We start from the raw sequence: 23,325 nt of genomic DNA on the forward strand, positions 1-23,325 counted from the left end.
CCGGCGCTTTGCCCCAGTAGATTGCGTCCACTGTGAAGAGACGGCTTTGGCCTTCTCGATGTGTGTGTGTGTGTGTTGAACGCGTTGAAAGGCCCACAAAGCGAGTGGAGCGCCACAAAAGCACAGAAAGAAAAGAGGGTGGGGGCTGGATTAAAAGGGGGCGGCGGGGACGGGGTGTGGGTTTCGCTCGAGGCAGATGTACGAGGCATGGGCGGATTAGGCCACCAATTGTTGGTGGTGGCGTTCACCCGGCGCGACTCGAACCTCCGATTGCACCTTTTGTGGGGTCTCGGCAGCCTCTGGGTGCCAATGCGCACCCCAACAATGAAGGGGCGACCCCTCGGTGGGGGCGGGGGGTGATATATGGTGAGGAAATGTGACTTGGAGGAAATCTATTGACCTCAGGCCATGTGTCCCTGGATGAAACTCCACCATGTTTGCTCGTCGTTGTGCGCCATGATGCTAATATTCTCATGTTTGCTACCACTTCCTGGTTAGCGTTAAGCACATACACAAGTGCATTGTGGGGGAGGAATGTCATTCAATGCGGCCAGCTTCTTTTGTGCCCCACGGAGGAAGTGCATTGTGCAGGCGACACCCCGAGAAGAGGCCCGGGCTTGGTTCTGTTGTCTGCTGGTGCTTGTGCTGGTCTACGGTCCTGAAAAGGCCTTCAATGAGGTCGCAGCATCAGAACACGTAAACAATGGCAGCCGGCCGCCACTTTGAAGAACGGCAACAATTAAAAAAAAATACGGCTCGACGATATGAATTATGCATTTACGTCTTTTTATTGTGATTTCTGGCACTGCCAGATTACAGTAAAAGATGCAAATTCTACAGAGGATTAAAAAGTTCTATTCAGACGTCTTAAAAAAAAAAAAAAAAAGTCAAACGCATGTTGCTAGGAGACGCACAGTTACTGGACGCCGGCGGCGCTGTCAGGTGGTCGTGTTGTGATGGCGGTCGCCGGCGAGCAAAAGGAAGTTCCTTTGACAAACGGCCAAAAAGTCTGGTGTGAAAAATCACCTTGTTGGGAAGGCAGGAGCATTCAGGAGGAGTCTGCCCCCCCCCCCCCCATGCTGGCCCAGACAACAAGAACCTACTTACATGATGAATGAGAGGACCTTACATGAGGGATGAAAAGCTGTTACAAGAGACTTGAAGAATGAGAAGATGTTATATGAGGAATGAGAAGACATTCCACGAGCATTGAGAAGATGTTACACGATGAATGAAAATACCTTACATGAGAAAATGTTACATGAGACATGAGGAATGAGGACACGTTAAATGAGGAATGAGAAGACCTGAAATGAGGAAAGAGAACATGTGCATGAGCATTGAGAAGACATTGCATGAAGAATGAGAAGATGTTACACGATGAATGAAAATACCTTACATGAGGAATGAGAAGATGTTACATGAGACACGAGGAATGAGGAGACGTTAAATGAGGAATGAGACGACCTGACATGAGGAAGGAGAACATGTGCATGAGCATTGAGAAGATGTTACACGATGAATGAAAATACCTTACATGAGAAAATGTTACATGAGACATGAGGAATGAGGGGACGTTAAATGAGGAATGAGAAGACCTGAAATGAGGAAAGAGAACATGTGCATGAGCAATGACAAGGCATCACATGAAGAATGAGAAGATGTTATATGAGGAATGAGAAGACATTCCAGGAGCATTGAGAAGATGTTACACGATGAATGAAAATACCTTATATGAGGAATGAGAAGATGTTACATGACAAGAGACATGAGGAATGAGGAAACGTTAAATGAGGGATGAGAAGACCTGAAATGAGGATGAAGACATTACATGAAGAATGAGAAGATGTTATATGCGGACTGAAAAGACCTGATTTGAGGAATGAGAAGACCTCGCATGAGGAATGAGAGGATGTTAGCCATAGACTGAGAAGACCTGATATCGGGAATGAGAAGATGTTACATGCGGACTGAGAAGGCCTGACATGAGGAATGAGAAGATGTAACATGCTGAGTGAGAAGACCTGACATGAGGAATGAGAAGACGTTACATAAGGAATGAGAAGGTCTTGCATGAGCATGGAGAAGACGTTACATGAAGAATGAGAAGATGTTATATGCAGACTGAAACGACCTGACTGGAGGAATGAGAAGACCTCGCATGAGGAATGAGAAGATGTTACATGAGGAATGAGAGAATGTTGAATGAGGACAGACATGACATAAGGAATGAGAAGACCTGACATGAGAAATTAGAAGGTCTTGCATGAGCATGGAGAGATGTTACATGAAGAATGAGAAGATGTTATATGCAGACTGAAAAGACCTGACTGGAGGAATGAGAAGACCTCGCATGAGGAATGAGAAGATGTTACATGAGGAATGAGAGGATGCTGTATGAGGACAAACATGTTGAGGACAGACATGACATAAGGAAGACGTTACATGAGGAATGGGAAGACCTGACATGAGAAATGAGAAGGTCTTGCATGAGCATTGAGAAGACATTACATGAGGAATGAGAAGATGTTAGCCGTAGACTAACACCTGATATCGGGAATGAGAAGACCTGATATGAGGAATGAGAAGATATTACATGCAGACTGAGAAGACCTGACATGAGGAATGAGAAGATGTAACATGCTGAGTGAGAAGACCTGACATGAGGAATGAGAAGATGTTACATACGGACTGGGAAGACCTGACATGAGGAATGAGAAGCTGTTACATGTGGACTGAGAACACCTGACATGAGGAACGAGAAGACCTTACATGAGGAGTGAGAAGACCTTACATGAGGAGTGAGAGGACATTGCATGAGGAATGAGAAGACCTGACATGAGAAACGAGAAGCTCTTGCATGAGCATTGAGAAGACCTGACATGAGGAATGCAAAGACGTAACATGCGGAATGAGAAGACCTGACATGAGAAATGAGAAGCTCTTGCATGAGCATTGAGAAGACCTGACATGAGGAATGAGAAGATGTTATCCGTGGACTGAGAAGACCTGATATCAGGAATGAGAAGACCTGACATGAGGAATGAGAAGCTCTTGCATGAGCATTGAGAAGACCTGACATGAGGAATGAGAAGATGTTATCCGTGGACTGAGAAGACCTGATATCAGGAATGAGGAGACCTGACATGAGGAATGATAAGATGTTCTAGACCAGGTATATAGTATATCGTATAGTATATGTACATGAGAAAGTAGATGTATACATCATACCAGGTGGATCGGGATGAGCTAAATGGCTCCTGATTGGTCCATCCTCCATCCTCCTATAGTAACCAGTCATGTAAATGGAGTGTGTGATAGCAGAGGTCAATCCAGAACACATTGGACCTCTCGTGTGGTGAAAAAGAACTTGTTGTGGTTGGAGAGCCCACTTAGTGCCCCCCCCCCCCACTCACCCCCCCCCCTCTGGCCAAGGAGGAGAAGAAGAAAGAGAATGTGAAGCGTCCTCCACTGAAGAGCTTGGCTGGTATGCCGAGAGGCGTCGTTAACAACAATCAATCCCTCCCCAAAAGTTCAATGGCGGCCCAGAAAGCGGCCCGCATCAAAGCGGGAAGCAGGAGTTCCCATCACCTAAATCAACACACGACCATCAACGCAGGGTAAACACGCCGAGTGGCGGCCATCTTGGAGACGGCTCTGTGTGTGTCTATGGAAGCACCAGCGTCTACCTGCTGGCTGCTGGAGGCCTCAAATTCTAGATGTTTCTGTGGATGAAAACATGTCTAAAAGCCAGTGGTGTGGGGGGGGGGGGGGGGGGTAAGTGGTGGGGGCGGGGGGGTCAAAGGGAGGTGTTAATGTTCTCTGTGACCTCATTACCTCAATCCATGTATTGATGGCTGTGTGTGTGTGTGTGTGTGGGGGGGGGGGGATTATACTCCAGTGAACAACAACTGGAGGAGATTACACCCCATCACAAATACCATGTAGTATTTATATACTAGTATGTTATATTATTTGTAAAACAAATGGAGATAAGTGGAAGAAAGATATGGTGGACTACAAAGATGGAGGACAAAGGAGGTCAGGAGGTCAAACATTAAGACAACATTTGCAAGTGTTGTAGTTTTTAGATTAGAATCAGCTTAAGAAGCTTCCCCTTCTCTCTTCAATTGCCATGGTGGTCCACTAGCGATTCTATCCCTAACTATGCCTAACCTTACATGAGGAGTGAGAAGATGTTACATGAGGAATGAGAGGACGTTGCATGAGGACAGACATGACATGAGAAATGGGAAGACGTTACATGAGGAATGAGATGACCTGACATGAAAAATGACAAGCTCTTGCATGAGCATTGAGAAGACATTACATGAGGAATGAGAAGATGTTAGCCATGGACTGAGAAGACCTGACATGAGGAATGAGAAGATGTTACAGATGGACTGAGAAGACCTGACATGAGGAATGAGAAGATGTTACATGCAGACTGAGAACACCTGACATGACGAATGAGAAGATGTTAGCTGTGGACTGAGAAGACCTGATATCAGGAATGAGAAGACCTGACATGAGGAATGAGAAGATGTATCATGCGGACTGAGAAGACCTGAGATGAGGAATGAGAAGATGTTAGCCGTGGACTGAGAAGACCTGATATCAGCAATGAGAAGACCTGACATGAGGAATGAGAAGATGTTAGCCATGGACTGAGAAGACATGACATGAGGAATGAGAAGCTCTTGCATGAGCATTGACAAGACATTACATGAGGAATGAGAAGATGTTACATGCAGACTGAGAAGACATTACTACATGAGGAATGAGAAGATGTTAGCCGTGGACTGAGAAGACCTGATATCAGGAATGAGAAGACCTGACATGAGGAATGAGAAGATGTTACATGTGGACTGAGAAGACGTTACATGAGGAATGAGAAGACCTTACATGAGGAGTGAGAAGATGTTACATGAGGAATGAGAGGACGTTGCATGAGGGCAGACATGACATAAGGAATGTGAAGACGTTACATGAGAAATGAGAAGCTGTTACATACGGACTGAGAAGACCTGACATGAGGAATGAGAAGATGTTACATGCGGACTGAGAAGACCTGACATGAGGAATGAGAAGATGTTAGCCGTGGACTGAGAAGACCTGACATGAGGAATGAGAAGACCTGACATGAGGAATGAGAAGATGTTAGCCGTGGACTGAGAAGACCTGTCAATGAGAGGACGTTGCATGAGGACAGACCTGACATAAGGAATGTGAAGACGTTACATGAGGAATGAGAAGATGTTACGTACATCATTACCTCAATCCCTAACTATGCGTCTCATGCATACTAAATATGTTATGCTAAATACATACGTGTAAATAAATAAATGCGTGTGTGGGCGTGTTGACCCCAACCAAGCCAAACACAAAGTCAAAGTCTTATCTGATGCCTCGTTTGTTCTCTTCACCTTTATCCCAGGTAACATCATCCCCGGGTGGAGTCACCAACTACGCCTTTTCTTTTCATGGAGGGAGGTCCGGATGGAACACCTCACGCTTGCATGCAGCGTGGAGTTGTGTTCGTGTGCCTCCATAAAAATACGGAATTATAAGATCGTAAACATGAGTTTGGATGTCTTATGTCATATTGTCTTTTATTATGTCAACTAATTTGGCTAATATGAGCTTAAATGTGACTATAGGGGTGTTATTTCACATCAAGAGGGCTCTAATAATGATTAATAATATTTAAAAACATTTTTTAAAATATAATTTAAATTTAAATATTTTTTATGTCTTTTATGTTTCATTTTTCCTTAGTGTGTTTACCAATACAATTGCGCATCTGACTATAGGGGTGTTATTTTATGTGTAGAGGTCTCTAATAATGTTCAAATACGAAATGAGAAGGTTGTAAAATGGTTTTCTATGTCTTATTAGGTGTGCTATATTGGGTAATACCAGTATAAAGGTGACTATAGGGGTGTTATTTCACGTCAAGAGGGCTCTAATAATGATTAATAATATTTAAAAACACATTTTTTTTAATGTCTTTTATGTTTCATTTTGTGTTTACTGCACATCTGACTATAGGGTTGTTATTTTATGTGTAGAGGACTCTAATAATGTTAAAATACAAAATTAGAAGGCTGTAAAAAGTTTTCTATGTCTTATTTTCTCCCATTATGTGTGCTATATTAGGTAATACGAGTATACAGGTCACTATAGGGGTGTTATTTTATGTGTAGAGGTCTCTAATAATGTTCAAATCCGAAATTAGAAGGTTGTAAAAAAGTTTTCTATGTCTTATTATGTGTGCTATATTTTCTAATAGGAGTATAAAGGTGACTATAGGGATGTTATTTACAAACGGGCATGATGGGAGACTGTTAGCATCGAGGCTAACATTACCAAGTCCTGGTGAATCGTCCCACAACAACTAAAATCTTATGAGTGATTTGTCTTTGTAGTTTGTGTAAGGAATATAATTATACAGTCGCATCAGGGCGTCCCGGGTTCGCCATGGCAATGGCGCTGCAGCGCTGCTCATGCGTGATCAAGTGGGCGGGGCTTTGGGAGAAAAGCTTTTTTTTTCAGAAAAAATGAGCGAGACTGAAAGCTGACGACGTCCACATCAACTCCTTTTGGGATGGAACTTTATCCCCCCCCCCTTGTGAACGTCCACGCTAACAAGTGGAAAGCTGCTTTTTGCATAAATTAGTGATAATCCTGCGTAAATTATTCAAATGTATTCGCTTCCTTCAGGACGGGGGCCGTGTCCGCTTTTATTGGGGGGTTCAAAAATCTTTGCAAACTCAAAAGGAGGAAAAGTTGAAATCTCACTTTGGCTCATTAACATACCCAATTCTACATACATTTTATGTGCAGCACCCGTGTACATGCAACATTTAACATACCCAATTCTACATACATTTTATGTGCAGCACTCGTGTACATGCAACATTTAACATACCCAATTCTACAAACAACATTTTATGTGCAGCACTCGTGTACATGCAACATTTAACATACCCAATTCTACAAACAACATTTTATGTGCAGCACTTGTGTACATGCAACATTTAACATACCCAATTCTACATACAACATTTTATGTGCAGCACTCGTGTACATGCAACATTTAACATACCCAATTCTACATACAACATTTTATGTGCAGCACTCGTGTACATGCAACATTTAACATACCCAATTCTACATACAACATTTTATGTGCAGCACTCGTGTACATGCAACATTTAAGAAACCCAATTCTACATACAACATTTTATGCGCAGCACTCGTGTACATGCAACATTTAAGAAACCCAATTCTACATACAACATTTTATGCGCAGCACTCGTGTACATGCAACATTTAACATACCCAATTCTACATACAACATTTTATGGGCAGCACTCGTGTACATGCAACATTTAACATACCCAATTCTACATACAACATTTTATGTGCAGCACTCGTGTACATGCAACATTTAAGAAACCCAATTCTACATACAACATTTTATGTGCAGCACTCGTGTACATGCAACATTTAACATACCCAATTCTACATACGGCATTTTATGTGCAGCACTCGTGTACATGCAACATTTAACATACCCAATTAGACATACAGCATTTTATATACAGCACTCGTGTACATGCAACATTTAACATACCCAATTCTCCATACGACATTTTATGTGCAGCACTCGTGTACATGCAACATTTAACATACTCAATTCTACATACAACATTTTATGTGCAGCACTCATGTACATGCAACATTTAACATGCATTTCACATTCAACATACAGCATTTTATGTGCAGCACTCGTGTACATGCAACATTTAACATGCATTTCACATTCAACATACAACATTTTATGTGCAGCACTCGTGTACGTGCAACATTTAACATGCATTTCACATTCAAAATACAACATTTTATGTGCAGCACTCGTGTACATGCAACATTTAACATGCATTTCACATTCAAAATACAACATTTTATGTGCAGCACTCGTGTACATGCAACATTTAACTTGCATTTTACATTCAACATACACTCGTGTATATGCAACATTTAACATACCAAATATACGTACAGCACTCGTGTAAATGCAACATTTAACATACGCAAGTCTACATACATTTTATGTGCAGCACTCGTAAACATGCAACATTTAACATACCCAATTCTACGTACAACATTTTATGTGCAGCACTCGTGTACATGCAACATTTAACATACGCAATTCTACATACATTTTATGTGCAGCACTCGTGTACATGCAACATTTAACGTACCCAATTCTACATACATTTTATGTGCAGCACTCGTGTACATGCAACAATTACATACCAAATTCTACGTACAGCACTCGTGTACATGCAACATTTACCAAACCCAATTCTACATACATTTTATGTGCAGCACTCGTGTACATGCAACATTTAACATATTTTACATTCAACATACAACATAGTCCATATTGTCCTTCCCAGTTTTTAAGGGGACTGACTGCTGGGGCCGGGCGGACACACCAGCATGCCCCCTTGGCCCTGAGCCCCATAACATCATCAGTATACTGTATCATCATAAGCATAACCAATATAATATTCCATCCATTTTGCTGGTTATCATTTAACTTCCAATGGACTGTGACGTCATTCATTAACAAAGGAATCCACATTTAAAAATGAAGGTGTGCCGCGTGCGCACGTCTGGTGTGTGCGCGTGCGTGTGCGCGCGTTGTGGGCGGAGTTACCCTCTCATTCAGACGGAGATTCGAACCACAGAGCAGGAAGGAGTACGGGGAGCCGCGCGGCGCACCGAGTACCGTAAACCCGAACACGCCTCAAGCCTTCCGATGGGTGTGTGAGCGTAGCGCAACGGGACCTGCTCCTGCTTTCACCGTGTTCGATTCCCTACGCGTACGCAGACATGCGCGGGAGGAACTGCGAGGCGCTTCTGGCGACACTTGTCGTCCTGTTGACCCAACAAGGTGCGTGCTACGTTCTTCTGGTTCTGGTACTTGATTGGTTCTGGTGCACTTCTGGTCCACTTCCTTATGAATCTGGTTCTCTTCCAAGTGATTCCGGTCCACTTCCAAGTGGTTTGGTTTGGGGTTCGAACCGCTTGTGATGCTGTTGTGTGTCTTGTAGTGGAGCGTGTAGCAGTTAGCATGTGCATTGTCATGTTGTCATGTTGGGTTATGAGGTATTATGAGATAATCTGACTGGGGGGGGGGGGGGGTGTAACGTGACCCCCCCCCCCCCCCCCCATGTGAAAGTGTCACGCAGGACAAGTAGAAGACACCTGCTATGTTGGACCCCCCAACAGCAAACATGGCAGATCATGGAGGTCCGACTTCTCATTTTTATTAAACTATTTTATTATTTTTATTACTCTTTTCTTTCTACTTCTTCATCAGCTGTCCATCATCTATTCATCCATCCATCTGTTAGTCCGTCTGTCCATCCATCCATTGATCCATCCTCTATCCATCTGCCCACCCATCAATCTGTACATCCATCTATCCATTAGTCCATCCATCCATCAATCATCCATCCACCCATCCATCAATCATCCATCCAACCATCATTCATACATCCACCCATCCATCAATCATCCATCTATCATTATTCCATCCGTCAATCATCCATCCATCTGTTAGTCTGTCTGTTCATCCATCCATTTGTCCAGTGACATGTGCATCCATTCATCATCCTTCCATCCATTCTTCTCTCATCAATCATCCATCCATCCATCATCTATCCATCCATCTATCCATTAGTCCATCATCCATCCATCAATTATCCATCAATCATCCATCCATCCATTCATCCACTCATCCATCCATTCACTCATTCATCCATCAATCATCCATCCATCCATCATCTATCCATCCATCTATCCATTAGTCCATCATCCATCCATCAATTATCCATCAATCATCCATCCATCCATTCATCCACTCATCCATCCATTCACTCATTCATCCATCAATCATCCATCCATTAGTCCATCCATCCACTCATCCATCCTTTCACTCATTCATCCATCCATCAATCATCCATCCATCATCCATCCATTCACTCATTCATCCATCCCTTAGTCCATCCATCAATCATCCATCCATCCATCAATCATCCATCCATTAGTCTATCCATCCATTCATCCACTCATTCATCCATCCACTCATCCATTAATCATCCATCCATCAATCATCCATCCATTAGTTCATCCATCCATCAATCAATCATCCATCCATTAGTCCATCCATCCATCCACTCATCCATCCTTTCACTCATTCATCCATCCATCATCCATCCATCCATTCACTCATTCATCCATCCATCAATCATCCATCCATCCATTAGTCCATCCATCAATCATCCATCCATCCATCCATTAGTCCATCCATCCATCCATGTGTAAATCCAGTCCAATGAGTATTAGGTGTGGGTGCTAGAAGGGGCGTGTCCCTGGCCTCCTCAGACGTTTGGATGTAGCAGCGTTCCAGAGAGGACATTGCTTCTCCCTGGTCTGATGGTCTGTCTTGTCTGCCTGGTCTGATGGTCTGCTTAGTCTGCTTGGTCTGCTTGGTCTGCTTAGTCTGCTTGGTCTCCCTGGTCTCCTTGGTCTGCCTGGTCTGCTTGGCTGCATCACTTTGGGGGGGAGGAGCAGTAAAAAAAGATTAGGAGCGAATTTGGCAGCAACTTGTGTTTTTTTCTGTCGAGATGTGAAGCCTTTTGTTGCTGGGCCAGCCAGTTTGGATGTGCCGGAGGGTTCGATACCGGCAGAAAGATCTCCCGTGCCGCCTCCTCCTCCTCCTTCTGCTTTTTTACTTCAAATGAAGCTTGGGGGGCACAAAGGAGGTGGCAGTCTGGCACGAAGGAAGGAGGCGCAGGAATGCTCCATCTGCCCTCCTCAGACCTCTTTGGGATGGGACGGTACCGGCACCGGTTGGGAACATCAGGTCGCTAGTGTGGAAGTGGTTATTTGATGATGAGATTAGTTGGTATTAAGTCTCTTTTTGTCCCATGCCGGTCCCCAGCTGAATGGGGGTGGAGGTTACGCGGGGAAACAAGCATTGGGTGGCGGACCCCGGTCAGCTGAGGAGGCGCCGGCGCTGCTGCGCCGCATCCTCGGGTCTCAATGATGCTGTCAGAGGGGAGATTTGTTTAGTAACAGTAGGATGGGGGCGACGGCAGACTGGGGGGGTCAGGGCGCACACAGAAAAGAGAGTGTCATGTGTGGGGGGGGGGGCATTTAAGCGTGACGCATGATGGCATTGCCATTTGTCCTGTTGGCGATGGCGAAGAGGAGGAGAGGACGCCGTCACACGAGACGCTGGAGTGCAAGTGTGGGAGCGAGGAGGAGGAGGAGGCCAGAGGCCTCGCAGGCGTCACGCTCCCGCCTTCATTCAGCTTCCTTAACGACCTGACGCGCCATCTTTGATTGACTACTTCTTCATAAAGCAATCTTGGGAACACATGACTTCCTGTCCTCCCATCAGCCTTCTTATGACCTTCTAAATAGGCTTGTTTACATTATTAGAGCCCTCCTGACACAAAATAACACCCCTATAGTCACAAATGACCCAACACTGGAGACATATTAAGAGAAAATATGACATATAAGACATAAAACAACTGTTTGCAACCTATTAAATATGGTTTATATAATTATTAGAGCCCCCCAGACATGAAATAACACCCCTATAGTCACCTTTACACTCCTATTACCCAATACTGTAAACATAATAAGACAGACTAAGACATACAAGACACAGTAAACTTGTTTATGACCTCCTAAATACACTCGTTTACATTATTAAAGCCCTCCAGACATGAAATAACACCCCTATAGTCACAAATGACCCAATATAGGAGACATATTAAGAGAAAATATGACATATAAGACATAAAACAACTCTTTGCAACCTATTAAATGTGGTTTCTATAAATATTAGAGCCCTCCAGACATAAAATAACACCCCTATAGTCACCTTTACACCCATATCACCCAATGCTGTAGACATAATAAGAGAAATTAAGACATATAAGACATAGTAAACTTGTTTATGACCTTCTAAATAGGCTTTATTACATTAGAGCCCCTCCAGACATGAAATAACACCCCTATAGTCGCAAATTACCTGCCTTCATTCAGCTTCCTTAACGACCTGAAGCGCCATCTTTGATTGACTACTTCTTCATAAAGAAATCTTGGGAACACATGACTTCCTGTCCTCCCATCAGCCTTCCATGAAATAACACCCCTATAGTCACAAATGACCCAATATAGGAGACATATTAAGAGAAAATATGACATATAAGACATAAAACAACTGTTTTCAACCTATCACCCAGTACTGTAGACATAATAAGACAGACTAAGACATATAAGACATAGTAAACTTGTTTATGACCTCCTAAATACACTTTTTTACATTATTAGAGCCTTCCAGACATGAAATAACACCCCTATAGTCACCTTTACACTCATATAACCCAGTATAGTAGACATAAGAGAAAATATGACATATAAGACAGCTGTTTACAACCTTCTAAATGGTTTTAACATTTTTGTTTACTATCTTGTCAGTACGTTACCTTAGTAACATTAGTGAAGACCTCTAGACATGAAATAACACCCCTATAGTCACCCTTACACTCATATAACCCAGTATAGTAGACATAAGAGAAAATAAGACATATAAGACATAAAACAGCTGTTTGCAACCTATTAAATATGCTTTATAACATTATTAGAGCCCCGTAGCCATGAAATAATACCCCTATAGTCACCTTTACAGTCCTGTTACCCATTATAGTAGACATAATGAGAAAGAATAAGACATATAAGACATAAAACAACTGTTTGCAACTTATTAAATATGCTTTATAACATTATTAGAGCCCTCTAGACATAAAATAACACCCCTATAGTCACCTTTACAGTCCTGTTACCCATTATAGTAGACATAATAAGAGAAAATAATACATATAAGACATAACACAACTGTTTGCAACCTATTAAATATGCTTTATAACATTATTAGAGCCCTCTAGACATGAAACAACACCCCTATAGTCACCTTTACAGTGCTATTACCCAATAAAGTAGACATAATAAGAGAAAATAAGACATATAAGACATAAAACAACTGTTTGCAACTTATTAAATATGCTTTATAACATTATTAGAGCCTTCTAGACATGAAATAACACCCCCATAGTCACCTTTACAGTCCTATTACCCAATATAGTAGACATAATAAGAGAAAATATGACATATAAGACAAAACAACTGTTTGCAACTTATTAAATATAATTTATAACATTATTAGAGTCTTCTAGACATGAAATAACACCCCTATAGTCACCTTTACAGTCCTGTTACCCATTATAGTAGACATAATGAGAAAGAATAAGACATATAAGACATAAAACAACTGTTTGCAACTTGTTAAATATGCTTTATAACATTATTAGAGCCCTCTAGACATAAAATAACACCCCTATAGTCACCTTTACAGTCCTGTTACCCAATATCGTAGACATAATAAGAGAAAATAAGACATATAAGACAGCTGTTTCGAACCTTATACCTAAAATATGTTTTGGTGCCGTTGAGTGAGCAGCTAGCAGAAAAGATGGAGTAATCAAACATGTGTGAGTGTCTTGTTGGCCCTTATTCTCTCCCGCTCCTTTCCTGGCGGCGCCTCCTCAACTCTGCTTTTCTTTTCACGTTGTCCCACATTTCTGCCCCCCCCCCCCCCCCCTTTCTACTGTCCCCCCCCAGGTTTTTAATCCTCGTTTGTTCCCCGTCTGAGCGATGGGAGCTCTTTGCACGGTGTCTTTGCCGGCGTCCTCCTGGCACCGCGCCACCAGTCCACCCACTGGGTGCTGTAATTGATGACAGGGGAGACCCGGGTGGCCTTTAGAGGTTTTGGGGGAGAGAGAACAAGGGGGGGGGGGGGCTCCCGTGGAGGAGCTGGTGGCTCCGTGAAAAAAAAAGCGCCACAGAGAAAGGCCTGTGGCGAGCGGCGGACTCGACCTGCCGGCAATGAACGTGAAGGCGCTTGAGGCGGACGCGAGGCTCACAACATTTCCATTTAAGCCACCGGTCTGATCCTCTTAGCCGGATCAGCTTCCAGTGTGTGCAGCAGGAGAAGGAGCTTAAGTTGCTCCATCGCTGATGTTACAAGCTCGCAGTCCTGACTTCCTTACTGGGAATGCTGCCCCCGCGACCCGCACCGGGATAAGCGCAAGAAAATGGATGGATTTGGGAAATGGGATTTAACGCTGCGCCGTCATCATACGTTCATACATAGACAGTAGAGTAGACATAACAAGAGAAAATATGACATATAAGACATAAAACAACTGTTTGCAAACCTTCTAAGTACACTTTTTAACATTATTAGAGCCCTCCAGACATGAAATAACACCCCTATAGTTGCCAATGACCCAATATAGTAGACATATTAAGAGAAAATATAACATATAAGATATAAAACAACTGTTTGCAACCTATTAAATATGCTTTATAACATTATTAGAGCCCTCCAGACATGAAATAACACCCCTATAGTCACCTTTACACCCATTATAGTAGACATAACAAGAGAAGATATGACATATAAGACATAAAACAACTGTTTGCAACCTTCTAAATACGCTTTTTAACATTATTAGAGCCCTCCAGACATGAAATAACACCCCTATAGTCACCAATGACCCAATATAGTAGACATAGTAAGAGAAAATATGATATATAAGACATAAAACAACTGTTTGCAACCTATTAAATATGGTTTCTATAATTATTAGAGCTGTCTAGACATAAAATAACACCCCTATAGTCCTCTTTACACTCCTATTACCCAATATAGCAGCCAAAATAAAATACAAACTAAAACATAAGGCATAGAAACCGGTTTACAACCTTCTAAATATACTTTAACATTATTAGAGCCCTCCAGACATGAAATAACACCCCTATAGTTGCCAATGACCCAATATGGTAGATATATTAAGAGAAAATATGACATATAAGACATAAAACAACTGTTTGCAACCTATTAAATATGGTTTCTATAATTACTAGAGACCTCTAGACATAAAATAACACCCCTATGATTCCCTTTTACCCAATAAAGTAGACATAATAAGAGAAAATATGACATATAAGACATAAAACAACTGTTTGCAACCTATTAAATATGGTTTCTATAATTATTAGAGCCCTCCAGACATGAAATAACACCCCTATAGTCACATTTACACTCCTATTACCCAATACTGTAGACATAATAATGCAGACTAAGACATATAAGACATAGTAAACTTGTTTATGGCCTTCTAAATACGCTTTTTTTTACATTAGAGCCCTCCAGACATGAAATAACACCCCTATAGTCGCCAATGACCCAATGTAGTACACATATTAATAGAAAATATGACATATAAGACATAAAACAACTGTTTGCAACCTTCTAAATATGTTTTAAATATTTTTGTTTACTATCTTGTCAATACGTTAGGACATAATTATTAGAGCCCTTGAGGCATGAAATAACACCCCTATAGTCACCTTTACACTCCTATTAGCCAATATAGTCCACACTAGACATAATAAGACATAAGAGACATGGGTTTGGTGGTGGTGATGATGATGATAATGAAGATGCGCTCTCATCATCCCACTTCATGAACATAACCGTGTCAAGGTTAACCAAGGACAAATCCATATTGTCCCCTGCTGTTCCTTCCAATTAGGTCGTATCTTAAATTAGTTCCACGTCCCCCAAAGGCAAACGTTGGCGTGTCAATGATGTTCATGTCGTGTTCATGCGTGACATGTGACAATCATTACAATAACATTATGATCATCATTTATAAAATCAAATACAAATAATCATTCATTTTCTACTGCTTATCCTTACGAGGGTCAAGGGGGTGCTGGAGCCTATCCCAGCTGACTTGGGGCAAGATGCGGGGTACACCCTGGACTGGTCACAAATAATAATTCATTCATTCATTTTCTATCGCTTATCCACACCAGGGTCGAGGGGGTGCTGGAGCCTATCCCAGCTGTCTCTGGACTGGTCATAAATAATAATAACAATTATAAATAAATTGAGGAGAGTTTTCTTCATAAATCCACAAAAGAAGCTTTCAGGAATAATGCATGCATGTAATAATAATAATAATTTTGAAAAAATAATACATAAATAAAAACATAATAAAATAATAATAATTATTAATTATTATTAATAATAATAGTAATTCATTGACATTATTAATTATTTTAAATAAAACAATAATATTATTATTAATGAATAATAATAATTATAAAATAATAATTAATAATAATTCAAAAATAATAATTAATATTAATTCATTCATTTTCTACCGCTTTTCCTCACGAGGGTCGAGGGGGTGCTGGAGCCTATCCAAGCTGTCTCTGGACCGGTCATAAATAATAATAACAATTGTAAATAAATTGAGGAGCGTTTTCTACATAAATCCATGAAAGAAGCTTTAAGGAATAATCCATGCATGTAATAATAATAATAATAATCATAATAATTTAAAAAAAGAATACATAAATAAAAACATAATAAAATAATAATAATATTAATTCATTGACATTATTATTATTAATAAAATAATATTATTATTAATAAATAATAAAAATAATTGGAAAAATAATAATAATAATTAAAATAATAATTATTATTAATTAATTCATTCATTTTCTACTGCTTTTTCCTTACGAGGGTCAAGGGGGTGCTGGAGCCTATCCCAGCTGTCTTGGGGCGAGAGGTAGGGAACACTCATAAATAATAATAACAATTATAAATAAAAATCCATGAAAGAAGCTTTAAGGAATAATGCATGCATGTAATAATAATAATTAAAAAAAATAATACATGAATAAAAACATAATAAAATAATAATAATTATTAATAAAATAATAATATTATTAATAATAAATAATACAAATAATTATAAAAAATAATAATAATTATTAATAATAAATAATACAAATAATTATAAAAATAATAATTATTATTAATTAATAAAATAATCACCATCATCATCATAATAATAGCCATAGCCATAGCCTCATGGATGGTTGACCCAAAAACCCTGACTGATGTCTGCTGTTCTTTGCAGCGATCATGTGACCTATGACTGCTACTCTATGCATCTGTCAACATCCGGGCGTGTTGGTTCTATAGCAGAATGAACAGAGTCAATATTGGAATATCCTCCCATCACAACCAACCGGTACCAGCGCCCCCACCTTTATACAAAACCCCCAGTGGTTGACTGGTCCACACTCAGGTCAACAACAACTTAACTTTTCCATGCTAGAATTGTACTCCGTGTGTTCCGGCTCTCTAGGAGAAGACATTCCACATGAAATGACGGCACGGCGTCCTTTTAAGGGCGACCCAGTTGGCCTGCGGAGCTCTGCTTTGTGACCATTTATAGTGGTGGATAGTTTTATGTGGACTTTTGGATGGGTGGATACAAACCAGACAGATGCTGCAGGATGTGGCAGGGAGATGATCCAGGCCGCCATGACGCTTTTATTTAATGATGATTCCAAGCTGCTGTCCCGTGGAAGCTTCCGGTCTTCTTCTTCTTCTCCCTTTCTGCTCACCATGCTTCCAAGCTGTGGGACCAAAAATAGTTTTTTACATCAAAATAATTATTTTCCAAATATAACACAATGAACTATTTTAATTGTTCACAGTTAGGGCGGAAGTATGTGCAATTCCCAACAATTCCCACATGTTTACGGTGGGTCGTCCATTGTCCCACAATGGGACAGGACCCCACTATGTCTTTAGGTTTAAGCTCAGTCCCCCCGACCTCGGATAACAACATTAGGATTCAGTCTGAGGTGGGGGGCGTGGCCTACGGCGGTCCCAGAGTTGGCTAATCCTCTTAGTCAAAGCACGGCGGGAGACGGAGGGACTTCCACGGGCCGGAGCGACGCACTGGACTCGCTCACACGGCCATGATCACCAGGACTCCATGGAAAATTTACTTCCTCATTTAGTTCTTCAGTAACTACTCTACTCATGAGTTCCTCATGCGTTCTTCATTAGTTCCTCAGTAACTACTCTAAATGCATGTGCTATAGTCCCTCAGTAACTACTCTACTCAATAGTTCATCATGACTTCTCTATTAGTCCCTCAGTACCTACTCTATTCATTAGTTCCTCATTCGTTCTTCAATTCCCCAGTAACTACTCTAAATGCATGTCCATTAGTTAATCAGTAACCACTCTATTCATTAGTTCCTCATTACTCTAAATGTATCTTCCTCAGTAACCACTCTATTCATTAGTTCCTCATTATTGATTCATTAAATCCACAGTAACTACTCTAAATGTATGTCCCTTAGTTAATCAGTAACCACTCTATTCATTAGTTCCTCGTGTGATCTTCATTAATTCCCCAGTAACTACTCTAAATATATGTCCCTTAGTTCATCAGTAACCACTCTATTCATTAGTTCCTCATTACTCTCAATGTATGTATCTTCCCCAGTAACCACTCTATTCATTAGTTCCTTATTATTGATTCATTAATTACCCAGGAAATACTCTAAATGTATGTCCCTTAGTTAATCAGTAACCACTCTATTCATTAGTTCCAATTACTCTAAATGTATGTATCTTCCTCAGTAACCACTCTATTCATTAGTTCCTCATTGATTCATTAATTCCCCAGTAACTACTCTAAATGTATGTCCCTTAGTTCCTCAGTAACCACTCTATTCATTAGTTCCTTATTATTGATTCATTAATTACCCAGGAACTACTCTAAATGTATGCCCCTTAGTTCCTCAGTAACCACTCTATTCATTAGTTCTTCATTACTCTAAATGTATGTATCTTCCTCAGTAACTACTCTATTCATTAGTTCCTCATTACTCTAAATGTAGGTATCTTCCTCAGTAACCACTCTATTCATTAGTTCCTCATTATTTATTCATTAATTCCCCAGTAACTACTCTAAATGGATGTCCCTTAGTTCCTCCGTAACCACTCTATTCGTTAGTTCCTTATTATTGATTCATTAATTCCCCAGTAACTACTTTAAATGTATGCCCCTTAGTTCATCAGTAACCACTCTATTCATTAGTTCCCCATTACTCTCAATGTATGTATCTTCCTCAGTAACCACTCTATTCATTAGTTCCTCATTACTCTAAATGTATGTATCTTCCTCAGTAACCACTCTATTCATTAGTTCCTCATTATTTCTTCAGTTTCTCAGTAACTACTCTAAATTGATGTGGCTTCGTTCCTCAGTAACCACTCTATCCATTAGTTAGTCATTATTTCTTCATTAGTTCCTTAGTAACTATTCTAAATATATGTGCCGTAGTTCCTCAGTAACCACTCTAAATGTATGGGCCTTATTCCCCAGTAACTACTCTACTCATTAGTTCCTAATTACTTCTCAATTAGTTTATCAATAACTATTCTAAATGTATGTGCCTTTGTTCCTCAGTAACTACTCTACTCATGAGTTCCTCTTGAGTTCTTCATTAGTTCCTCAGTAACTACTGAATGTCTGTCTACCTTCTTGTAAAGTGAGGCCGAGCAGGAGAGTGGTGATGGAGTGGTGCTCTGGTGATCTGAGAACCTCAACAAAAAGTCCTGATGGTCCGTGAATTGAGCGGAGGTGTTTTCGAGCGTCACGTCCTGTTGGACAGGTGTTGTATTCCCTTGGCGTCGCTCTTGCATGCTTGCAACCCGACGCCGTGTCGGCCATTGTGTTGGCGTCGCCGTGGCGTGTAACTCAAAGCTTCTTCTCTTGAAGTGAACACAAGTCCAATTTGTCCCCATCTGTGGACTTGAACTGACGCCAGGGACCATGAGGTGTTAACATCTTTACCTCCGGGTGGACAGCCGACCTTGCTGCTGACTCAGGGGTGCTGACGTAAACGCAGACATGTCAGTGGACGACAAAGGAGGACTGTTGGCGGGGGCGGTGACCTTAGCGGATGGCTTAGTTCCATTTGGAAGCATTCTTCACACCTCAGGCTTCTCTGCTGGATTTCACTTTGACTGAAAAACTTAGCCGCGCTAACGCCGTCCCGGCTAACAAAAAACGGGTCATACCACTTTTTGCGTTTTCGGCCATCAAACAATTTAAAATAATAATCAAACAAAACTGAACACAAAATGCAGTTTTTAAATGAAACTTCACTTGAAAACTGTTAGCATGCTAACGTGTGTAGGTTTATACTTAGAAATAGCAAAAAAATCCATAATACTAATTTTAGCATGCTAGTAATGCTAACATCGAACATGGAAATACTGCTATATGTAACTTTGAAATTAACAAAAAAAAGCTAACATGCTAATTTTTAATATGCTAACATTGTAAATTTACTCGAATTTGAAGTAGCACCCAAATTTGAATTGCATGCTACTAGCTAAAAACTACAAATATTTTGCCTTTAAACTTCAAATAAGGTCCGAAAGTCGGAAGTTCTTTGGTCCCCGGAGGAGGTCACCAGGGAGGCAGTCCCCGTGCGCAGACTGTCAATCATGTAATCCTGGATTACAGCGCTATCATCCGAAGCTCAGCCCAGCAGGGGGGTCTCATCTCCTAATTTTTTTGCAGACTCAGGCCGGGCACGGCTTAACGGGATTGGCTGTTGCAGCAACTTCAGAAGTTTGTTTAGATGTTGTCGTGGGGTCTTTTGTGACCTCTTGGATGAGTCGTGACTATGCTTATTGGGGTCGTTTTGGTTGTCCGGACACTCCTGGGAAGGTTCAACACTGTTCCATGTTTTCAGCTTTTAGGGATAATGGCTCTCACTGTGGTGTGCTGGAGTCCCAAAGCTATAGAAATGGCTTATTAACCTTTGTCCTCACTGATGGGAAATTAAAGGGACTGCTAGTAAAACTCATAATGAGTTATAAAGACAAGTTGGCTAGCTAGCTAGCTAGCATATGTTTACACTATTACCATTCTCTACAACGTGACTTAAGTGTGTGTCCTTTTGTGTGTGTGTCTTGCAGTGGGAGCTTACACTTACCGGAACCAGCGTAAGTTCAGCGAGGACATGGACTGGTCGTACGCGGGTGAGTCACTGCAGAGGCGTTTGTTGTGGTGGAGGGTAACCGCTACTTAAACGTTCCAATACACAGCTCTCGACCGTGACGGGCCTGTGCTTGAGCTAGGCCTGCATGTAATAACAATAACAACAACAATAATTATTATAATAATTTATCTGTTAATATTTTCTGTTATTATGTCTACTATTCTGGGTAATAGCAGTGTAAAGGTGACTATAGGGGTGCTATTTCATGTCTAGAGGGCTCTAATATGTAAAAAACGTTTTTTTGTTGTTGTTGTTTATGTCTTATTTTCTGTTATTATGTCTACTATTCTGGGTAATAGTAGTGTAAAGGTGACTATAGGGGTGTTATTTCGTGTTTAGAGGGCTCTAAAATATTTAAAAGCTTATTCAGAAGGTCATAACATGGGTTTTATTTTGTATATATATTACTGTCTCTTGTTACGTCCTCTATTTTGGCTAATACCACTATAAATGGGTAATATGTAAAAACTTATTTTGAAGGTCATAAACCGTTTTTTGTTGTTGTTTAAGTCTTATTTTCTATTATTATGTCTACTATTCTGGGTAATAGCAGTGTAAAGGTGACTATAGGGGTGCTATTTCATGTCTAGAGGGCTCTAACAATCTTTAAAAGTTAAAAGTTATCTAGAAGGGCATAAATGATTTTCTAATTGCAGTATAAAGGTGACTATAGGGGTGCTATTTCATGTCTAGAGAGCTCTAATAATGTTTCAAATCTTATTTAGAAGGTCATAAACATGGGCTTTATGTTGTATATGTATATATATATATATATTACTGTCTCTTGTTATGTCCTCTATTTGGGGTAATACCACTATAAATGGGACTATAGGGGTGCTATTTCACGTCTACAGGGCTCTAACTTTCTTTAAAAGTTTATCTAGAAGGGCATAAATGATTTTCTATGCTGTTATTTTGGGTCATAATAATAATAATAATAATAATGGCTGCACGGCGGTCATGTGGTTAGCATGCAGACGTGGAACAACTGGAACATCCCGTGTGTGTGTGCACGCTCAGTGACCTGTTAACATCCACCCGACCCAGAAGCAACTCTGCCGACCTGCTTGTGGGCGGGTGGAGAAAAAAGCAGGAGCAGCCAATCAGAATTAGCCGGGAGGGTCACATGACCCCGTTAATTAAAAACAACACTTAATTAGCGTGGTGGTGAACATCTGCAGGAATGGGTCAGTGAGCGTCAAAGGGGCCGTGACTCACCTCGTTATTTCGCTCGTTAGCCATAGCAATGAGGCGTCATTACACTTTAGCGTGTTTTACTGACCAATCACTGACACCTTTATAAGGTTCTGAGGTTCTAAGGTTCTAAGGTTCCGTGTGTCCCCACCAGGAACGTTAAACCAGAACAACTGGGCCAAGAAGTTCCCGTCGTGCAGCAGCGCCAAGCAGTCACCCATCAACGTGGAGGAGAACCTGGCCCAGGTGAAGCTGAGGTACCAGAAGCTGAGCTTTGAAGGCTGGGAGGACTTGACGGGGGACCGGACCACCATCAAGAACGACGGCAAGACCGGTAAGAGTCTGTTTCTGTTATTATTTGTACTATTTTGGGTAATAGCAGTATAAAGGTGACTATAGGGGTGTTATTCCATGTCTAGAGGGCTCTAATATGTTAAAAACCTATTTTGATGGTCATAAACAGTTTTTTTAATGTTGTTTATGTCATATTTTCTGTTATTATTTGTACTATTTTGGGTAATAGCAGCATAAAGGTGACTATAGGGGTGTTATTTCATGTCTAGAGGGCTCTAATATGTTAAAAACCTATTTTGATGGTCATAAACAGGTTTTTTTTATGTTGTTTATGTAATATTTTCTGTTATTATGTCTACTATTCTGGGCAGTAGCAGTGTAAAGGTGACTATAGGGGTGTTATTTCATGTCTAGAGGGCTCTAATGTTCTATGCTCTAATGTTAACAACTTATTTTGAAGGCCATAAACAGGTTTCTTTATGTTGTTTATGTCATATTTTCTGTTATTATGTCTACTATTCTGGGCAGTAGCAGTGTAAAGGTGACCATAGGGGTGCTATTTCATGTCTAGAGGGCTCTAATATGTTAAAAACCTATTTGGATGGTCATAAACAGTTTTTTTTTTATGTTGTTACCGGGCCACCATCAAGAATGACGGCAAGACCGGTAAGAGTCTCCGTGCTTTTGTCCAGGCTCCGGTTACTCAGCCAATGA

At 40.8% G+C, this 23,325-nt stretch overlaps 2 protein-coding genes across 6 annotated transcripts in view; one reads left to right on the forward strand and one right to left on the reverse strand.

Annotated features, from left to right (window-relative positions):
- The window catches only part of LOC131138524 (synaptotagmin-1-like), a 35,255-nt gene extending 17,614 nt beyond the window's left edge, over positions 1 to 17,641 (reverse strand). The window contains exon 1 of the mRNA XM_058087503.1: positions 17,525 to 17,641. The gene's annotated coding sequence lies outside the window, so the exon portion shown is untranslated. The remainder of the gene's footprint in view (positions 1 to 17,524) is intronic.
- The window catches only part of ptprz1a (protein tyrosine phosphatase receptor type Z1a), a 53,429-nt gene continuing 38,859 nt past the window's right edge, over positions 8,756 to 23,325 (forward strand). For all 5 annotated transcript variants that reach the window (XM_058087493.1, XM_058087495.1, XM_058087494.1 and 2 more), the window contains exons 1-3: positions 8,756 to 8,968; positions 21,041 to 21,103; positions 22,472 to 22,651. In XM_058087493.1, the coding sequence (XP_057943476.1) occupies positions 8,908 to 8,968; positions 21,041 to 21,103; positions 22,472 to 22,651 (304 nt within the window). In that variant the 5' untranslated portion in view covers positions 8,756 to 8,907. The remainder of the gene's footprint in view (positions 8,969 to 21,040; positions 21,104 to 22,471; positions 22,652 to 23,325) is intronic.

The sequence above is a fragment of the Doryrhamphus excisus genome, chromosome 11 (genome assembly GCF_030265055.1).
Source record: "Doryrhamphus excisus isolate RoL2022-K1 chromosome 11, RoL_Dexc_1.0, whole genome shotgun sequence".
Taxonomy (NCBI): Eukaryota; Metazoa; Chordata; class Actinopteri; order Syngnathiformes; family Syngnathidae; genus Doryrhamphus; species Doryrhamphus excisus.